The 7,675-nt window shown below is 47.0% G+C and overlaps 1 protein-coding gene across 1 annotated transcript in view; it reads left to right on the top strand.

Moving 5' to 3' along the window:
- The window catches only part of FAM234B (family with sequence similarity 234 member B), a 40,066-nt gene that overhangs the window by 12,608 nt on the left and 19,783 nt on the right, over nucleotides 1–7,675 (top strand). Inside the window, exons 2-5 of the mRNA XM_006164783.3 lie at nucleotides 1–108; nucleotides 2,959–3,057; nucleotides 5,675–5,863; nucleotides 7,208–7,338. The exon at nucleotides 1–108 is cut by the window's left edge and continues 286 nt beyond it. Coding sequence (XP_006164845.2) covers nucleotides 1–108; nucleotides 2,959–3,057; nucleotides 5,675–5,863; nucleotides 7,208–7,338 — 527 coding nt within the window. The remainder of the gene's footprint in view (nucleotides 109–2,958; nucleotides 3,058–5,674; nucleotides 5,864–7,207; nucleotides 7,339–7,675) is intronic.

Here is a 7,675-nt window from a genome sequence, read left to right as displayed (position 1 = left end):
TGACTCTGGTGATCTCCATGGTCCTGGTGCTCCTGTGTGCTTTCCTCATCCCCTGTCCCCCCAGGGACCTGCACAGTACTTGGAGACGCCACCTGGGTCCCCAGGGAGGTGAGTGGGAGGAGTTTCAGCCCTCATTTTGTGATATATAGAATTACATTGAAATTTTCCTCCAAGCCTTAAAAACTTACCGTATGGCATTTCCCCCTGTACGTGGAGGGGATTAGGAGGTTAAGATCTGAAATAAAACAAGAATATGGATTGGTATACCTCCGAAACTTGGGAGTTGCCACTTGTGTTGGTCTTCATTAGACATGGCAGAGCACTGATTTGCTGGGGTTTTGCTGTGGAACCAAAGCTGTCTCAGGCATGCAAAACTGCACAGTGGACTCTTTACAGAGAAAAGCGTGGCTTGGGGTCTGGTCTGACAAGGGCTAGTGTGTGCTCTTGCAGGATCTTTAGGACTTCCATGTTCATAGAAGCAGATCTGCCTTTTTCTTTTCTTTCTTTTTTTAAAAATGATTTTATTTAACTTTATTTATTTATTTATTTATTTATTTATTTAAATTTGATCAGAGAGGGACAGAGCAAGAGAGAGAAAGTGAGAAAGCAAGCTGCCATGTCCTGGACTCGAACCTCAGTCAACTATGTGGGAGTCCAGTGCCCTTAGCCACTGTGCCACCTGCTGGCCCCGAGATCTGCCTTTTTCTTGCTTCTACAGGTTAGGATGATACTATCTGCTTTCAGAGCAGGTTTCTTTCAAATCTCTTGCTCTGAAATGGAGATTATATTTCAATGGTCAATGGTTCATTGGTCGTCCTGTCTTTTGTAAACTGGGTTGGGCTATTCCCAGACCCCTTGCAGGTTCTCGATCTGGAAATGTTTCATCTCTGTCATTTTAGCTTCAAATGAGTTCTGTGTCTTCCTCTGTGTTTCCTCTTATGGCAAACTTAATATGCATATGTAATATTTAAATGTGATGTAAAAATTAGTAGCCAATTGTACCCACCAGCCATTCAGGAAGTAGAGCATTTCTGAGGCCCTTGCAGTTCTTTGCATGTCCTCTGGCTGCCTTAGGGGCACGCTGTCCTGGATTTCTGTTTCTCCTCTATTTTTCTTTAGAGTTTCACCACACTGATATGTACCCCTAAACTATATACTCATTAATTTTACCTGCTTTTGAGTGTAATCACGTAGTCTCATGTGACCTGCTCTTTGTTCAACATAACTTCTTGAAAAAATATTTCTGTTGATTCATTGTAGCTGGAGTTTATTCATTTTCACTACTGTCTAATTATCTTTTTTTTTTTTTTAAAGAGAGTTTTTTTTTTTTTTTGCTATGGGGCACATGTGCTCTTGGAGAGGTTGAGACAGAGAGGCACAAAGCAAGAAATCACTCCCCAGAGGGGATGACCACACAGCAATCCCTTCTTCTCCATTTCCCTCTTGGGATTTTGGGCATGCATGCACATGTGACTAGCATGTTTTAAGCTGCCAGGTCCAGGACTTGAATCACTGTCGACTATGTGGGAGTCCAGTGACGTAACCATTACGCCATCTACTGACCCCTACTGTCTGATTTTCTGAAATATGAACATATCATGATTTATCCATTTAATTGTTGATGAACATTTAAGTGGCTTGTACTCCATTTTTAAAAAATAAATGATGCTGCTAAGAACATTTTTATACATGTTTCCTGATACAACATACAGAAATTTCTCTGAGAGTGAAGTTGCTGGGTTACAAGGTGTGTGCATGTGAATTCTCAACAGTTTGCATTAAATTATTTTCCAAAGTGGTTGCACTAATTTATATTTCCACTGGCAAGTGTGTGAGTTTGCTCCAAATTTGGCAGGTGTCCTCCGATCCCACACTGGTGGGGAGAAGAGGTGCCACTTGGTTGCTGGCAGGTGGGAATGGAAGTCCAGGTTTCCCTCCAACTCTCTGCTGCCTCCACCTGTGGAAAGGGGGGAGGTTGCCTCCTTAACTCTGGGTGGGGTAGGACCGAGACTTCCTTATGTGTGGAGGGCCTTAGCACTGTGAGGTGGGCATGACTGTCCTGGTTCTCCCACCCCACCCCCACCTTCTCTGACATGGCCAGTATAGAGGAAAGGGCACCTCGCTGCAGCTGGGGAGAGGAGTCCAGGCTCCCCAGTCAGCCTCTGCTGAGGGTGTGGGCGTGGGGCCAGGGAGGTAATTTTTTTCTTGATTGGACTACTTATCTACAGCTTTTCTGTTTTGTTAGGCTATACCTTTTCTGGGCTTTTGTCTGGAGAAGCGAACTTGTCTTAGAGCTTTTGTTGTCTGTGTCTGGCATTTCTGGGTTGCTGGCCCCTCCAGCCTTTCTCTGGACTACATGAGGCCAAAGGATACCCCGGGGGATGCATCGCCCTGTCATTCCTTGGGTATTACAGTCTCTGGCTGTGTTGCCTTCTTTTCTCCACCTTTCAGAATCTTCTTGTTTGTTTTTCTTTTCTTTTTCTTTTTTTGTAGAGATTTTGCCTTAGGGTGTTTGTGCTGGTTGTTGGGGGAGAGAGAAAGAGACAGACAGACACAGGGAGAGGGAAACTGAGAAATCACTCCCCAAGGGGGATGACACCCCGCAATCCCTTCTCTTCAGTTCTCTTCCCGGGATCTTGGGTACGCGTGTACAGTGCCTGGTGTGAGTTTCAAGCCGCCAGGTCCAGGACTCGAACTGCGATTGGCCATGTGGGAGTCCAGTGACATCACCGCTAGGCCATCTGCTGGTCCCCTCTCGTTTGTTTTATATACAGTGTCCAGGGCTCTTAGCTGTACTCAGCGGGAAGAAAAGGGAGAAGTGTGTCTGCTCCATCTTGTCAAGGACCCAGGCGTCTGCGCGGGCAGCACTGTGTGTGCATTCCCTGTCTAGCCTGGCAGCAGAGAGCTGGCTTGTGGTAACTGGCTCAGGATCCTTTTTTCCCTTGATGTGTGTACCAGGTGGGGACCTCTCTCCGCTGGAACTGGCCGATGTGAACGGAGACGGCCTGCGGGACGTACTTCTCTCCTTTGTGACCTCGAGGAATGGGAGTGCAGTAGGTAAGTGCCCGTTAGGGGCCGCTGTGGGGGGACTGTCCGCTAGGAGAAAGCTTCAGGGTGTCTCCGAGGGGCACGGCCGAACACAGTCACCACAGATCTGTCGTATGTGACAGGCTGTGCATAAATGAAGCTTGGTTCAAGAAGTCAGAGTTCCAGCTGGGAGGCCCAGAGGAAAAGCGACTTTACACACGTCTGCATGAGCAGTGTCCCGCACTTGCCTGAGAGACTGAGAGACAGAGATAGAGGGAGAAAGCCCCCCCTCTCCCCCACCAGGGGGGCATGTGCTATGTAGAAGCACTCTGGGCAGAGATCCTCCAGCTCAGAAGTAGATTTTCATATAATCAAACCGGGATTTCATTCTTTCCTATGGCTTTTTAAGCTTGGAAGTAAAATATTCCCCCATCCACTTGAGACTTAGAGATATCTTTAGTCTTTTGGTGTTTTATGCAGTCTGCTGAGCATCAGGACTTATAAGGGCAAGGTCATGGGCTTGGACACAATAGGGACCAGTCCGATTTGGTCACAGAGTGTGAGAGCAGGCATACAGTTACTGTCTGGTGCGGTCCCTGTCGTCAGTAGAGAAGGCAGAATACCTTCACCCTCAGCAGTGTCCTATGGGGCAGATAATTATCCCCTTTAGCAAAGAAGGAAATTGAGACCTAAGAGAGGAAGGAACTTGTCCAAAGCCCCTTAGCTGGTAGATGGTGAAGATGGGATTCATATCCAAAATTTTATGTCCTTAATCCCCATGCCAAACTACTGTGTCCGTAATCCATAGAGCTCTGTGTCACTGGACATGGGGGCTGGGTTTTCCATTGTTTTTTTTCTTTTTGAGAGGTTTTTTCGCTATAGGGCGTGTGCGCTGGCCAGACAGACAGAGAGAGACATAGAGACAGAAAGCGAGAAATCACCCCCCAGGGGGGATGGTCACACCGCAATCTCTTCTCCTCCATTCTCCTCTCAGGATCTTGGGCACACACGCACACGCGCCCGGCATGAGTTTTAAGCCACTGGGTCCAGGACGTGAACTGCGGTCGACTATGTGGGAGTCCAGCGACATAGCCATTACGCTAACTGTTGGTCCCGCTGTTTGTTTTCACTTGCTCATTGTTCATTCTGCAGCTTTGTAGTGAGCCCTGTTCTGTGGAAGGCACTGTGCACCTTCTCTGGAGTTGTGTTATATAGAGTTGAACAAGAGGAGCGTGGTCTCTGCCCCAAGGAGCCACTGTCTGACAGAGAAGGGATGACCATCGCCCCTGGGAAAAGAAGGAGTCAGAGAATTGGTAGAGTCAGCAGGGTCGTTAAGGAGGAAGAACAGCACACAGTATTAATTGTGTTTTTTCTTTTTTTGGAGAGGTTTTTGCCATAGGGCACATGTGCTCGCCAGAAAGACAGAGAGAGAGAGAGATAGAAAGCGAGAAATCACCCCCAGGGGGATGGCCACACCGCAATCCCTTCTCCTCCATTCTCATCTTGGGATCTTGGGCACACATGCACATGCACCCAGAGTGAGTTTAAGCCACCGGATCCAGGACTCGAACCGCAGTCTACTACATGGGAGTCTAGTGACATAGCCATTACGCCAACTGCTGTTCCCGACACACAGTATTAATTGTGTTCTTGAGAAGTCTGAAAGTTGATGTATGTCACAGCCATTCACTGTCTGGATCTGCTGGCAGCCAGGTCTGAAACAGTGAGCCGTAGTTTGTCATGGCTTTGAGGTTATATGTTGAATTTGTAACACTACAGAATGGATGGGATGAAGCTTTACAGCTTGTTTCCTTAGCCACTATTGTTGCTGGAAGTGGAAAGTGGGTGAGATCCCTATCCTGAAAGTGCATGTGGGACTGGCAAGGGAAAAAGTTATTCTGATATGTTGACATGAAGGCATATTTATTAAAGAGTGAGCTGTTCTAACCCCTTACCAGCTATTGCTGGAACTAGGTATCCAGTCTTCCCAGGTATTCCCTGACGGGGGCCATATCAACTGACTTGGAACTCTATACCAGAAATACCATATTTTTGAAGGTATTCTCTTATTGCTCTCAAGGAATATTTGGTAGTGATGATTAAAATTCACATATTTTGCTTCTTGCTCTGCATATATTTTAGGTGAGTCTCACATTTCCGAGTACACCTTTCCCTCCTGAATTTTTTTGTTTCTATCAACTACTCTTCCTTGTTCTTGATTTTGCTGTGTTCTGTTCAGCCAACAGTCGGCTGCTGTGTGTGCTAGTTACTTGGGAAGGCATGGAGGACACAGGATCTAAGGAAGCCATCTTTATCCTTAAGCGTGCCACTGTCCAGTGGGTGCTAAAGTTGCAGACATGTAAGCCAGTGTTCTGGGAAAGGTACACAAGTGGAGAGGCGTACGAGGCCGCGTGGAGGAGGCCGCAGTGCCTTGTCTTACAGGAGAAGCGTGTCAAGCAGAGATGGCAGAGACTCTGCCCAGCCCTTCTTGCTAGAACTGTGATGGGGAGCTAAACATGCATGTGTGAATCACTGCCTCACCTCCATCACTTTGTTTTTCCGGCCTACCTCCTGCTCGCCTCTTCCTCTTGCCATCTTCTGCCTCTCGTCCTCATCTTCTTATCTTTCTTACCTTCTGTGATTTTAGGTGTGTCAAGCCCAACGGCAACTCTCCTGTGCCTTTCGGGGATGAACGGCAGCACTCTGTGGTCCAGCCCCCTCCCGGAGGAGGCCCGGGATATCACATGTTTGGATCTGATGCCGGGAGGCTTGGCCGAAACCATTTGCCTTGTGACAGGGACGCACAAGATGCTCAGAGCATTCAATGCGACATCAGGTAAAGATCATTCTCCACCAAAGAACTGTGCTCTCATGAGCCATTATTTTGGATTAGAACAGTTTACTGGGGAAGGGTCCATTCTACTCTCATGTGGTAGAAAGCCTGACTTACTGCTCTGGCAGGTGGTTGTCAGTGGAAATGAGAGAAATGGTTTAGACAGATTGAGTAAATAGATCCATAGGTCAACCTGTTTGCTGATAAGATGAGGCTACACTGAATTATCCAAACAGAAACTACCGTGAAGCCTTTGGTTTGTAAATAGTCTTCCTACCTGTCCTCTGTACAGAAGATAACTGAGCTTTCTCTTTTCACATTGGATGTACATCGGATCTGTGTGTCAACTTGTGCATGAACTACTTAAAAATATGTCCCTGAAAAAAACCAAGGTTTGTGGAGGCATGTCGACTGGGCCTTTTAGCTTCTGATTGCATTTAGACTTCCCTACCAAAGGAAGAGAAGAGAATCAAGTCTAATGAAGGCTCCTCACAGAATCATATCTTTGTCACCAATTTGCTCGTTACCACGGGCTGGAGTGAAGCTGAATAAAGGTCAGGCTCGTTCCCAAGTTCAGAGTTACAGTGTGGTGGTGGGTTCTTCCTGGTGAAAAACACTGGAGTGCGAGTTAACTCAGAGCTGAAGTCATCTCCAAACCTCCCACGGCTTTTCTGGTACTAACTTATGTGAACACGTGGGAGAAGCAGCAGGAGCTGATCCTCTGGTCGGCTTAATACTTCTCCATCCCAGACAAACTGGCACTTCCTTCTTGGAGAGACTTTAGCATCTCCATTTTATCTAAAACTTTAGGTGTGAAGTCACATGATTTGTTAGCTAGATACTTGAAGATTTCAGTTCACGCTCCCTAGCCACTTTCTCCTCCTTAAGACTAAAAAGTGAAGGAGGGGGACCAGCAGATGACATAATGACATGCTATGTCGCTGGACTCCCATGTAGTCGACTGTGGTTTGAGTCCCGGACCCAGTGGCTTAAACTCACGGCCGGGTGTGTGCGTGTGCATGCCCAAGATTCCAAGAGGAGAATGGAGAAGGGATTGCGGCGTGGTCATCCCCCCGGGGGGTGATTTCTTGCTTTCTGTCTTTCTGGCTAGTGCATGCGCCCTACAGAAAAAATCTCTCAAAACAACAACAACAACAACAACAAAACAAAAAACAAACAAACAAAAACAAAAACAAACAAAAACAAAAACAAACCTAAAGGAGGAAAGAAAAGACAGTAGTTTCTGTCTATTCAGCCCACTGAGTGTCTCTTTTCTGGCCTGCGACCATCCCAAGTATTTTGCAGTAGAAAGCTGTAGTCGTGATCAGCCTATTTGTCCTTCCCTAGGAAAAGCCATTTGGACTTTAGACCCGAACCACTTGTCCAACGGCACCTTGGCTGCGCCGGTCGTGGTGCTGCCAGACTTGGATGAAGACGGCATTAGAGACCTTGTGGTTCTGGCCATTGGGGAATCGCAGGTAGGAGCTCTGTGAAGTGGTTTTTGTTTCTTATAGGGTGTGCTTTAATTTTACTTTAATTTTTAATTGTCAGAGGGCGCATATGCTCACCAGATAGAGAGGGACAGAGAGAAAATACCCTCTGATGGGGCATGGTCACGCCACTGGCTCTTCTCCTCCTTTTCTCCTCCTTTTGGGATTTTGGGCACACGGAAGTGCCCAGTGTATTGTTCATGCCACCAGATCTGGGATTTTAACTGTGATTGGCCATGTGGGATCCAGCTCCCTTAACCATCAGGCCTTGGGGCCAGCCTCTTCCCCACTTACTGAGATTTTTTTTTTTTTTTGCCAGAGAGTA

The sequence above is a fragment of the Tupaia chinensis genome, unplaced genomic scaffold, assembly GCF_000334495.1.
Source record: "Tupaia chinensis unplaced genomic scaffold, TupChi_1.0 Scaffold143728_1, whole genome shotgun sequence".
Classification (NCBI taxonomy): domain Eukaryota; kingdom Metazoa; phylum Chordata; class Mammalia; order Scandentia; family Tupaiidae; genus Tupaia; species Tupaia belangeri.
This window is presented reverse-complemented; position numbering and strand designations above follow the sequence as displayed.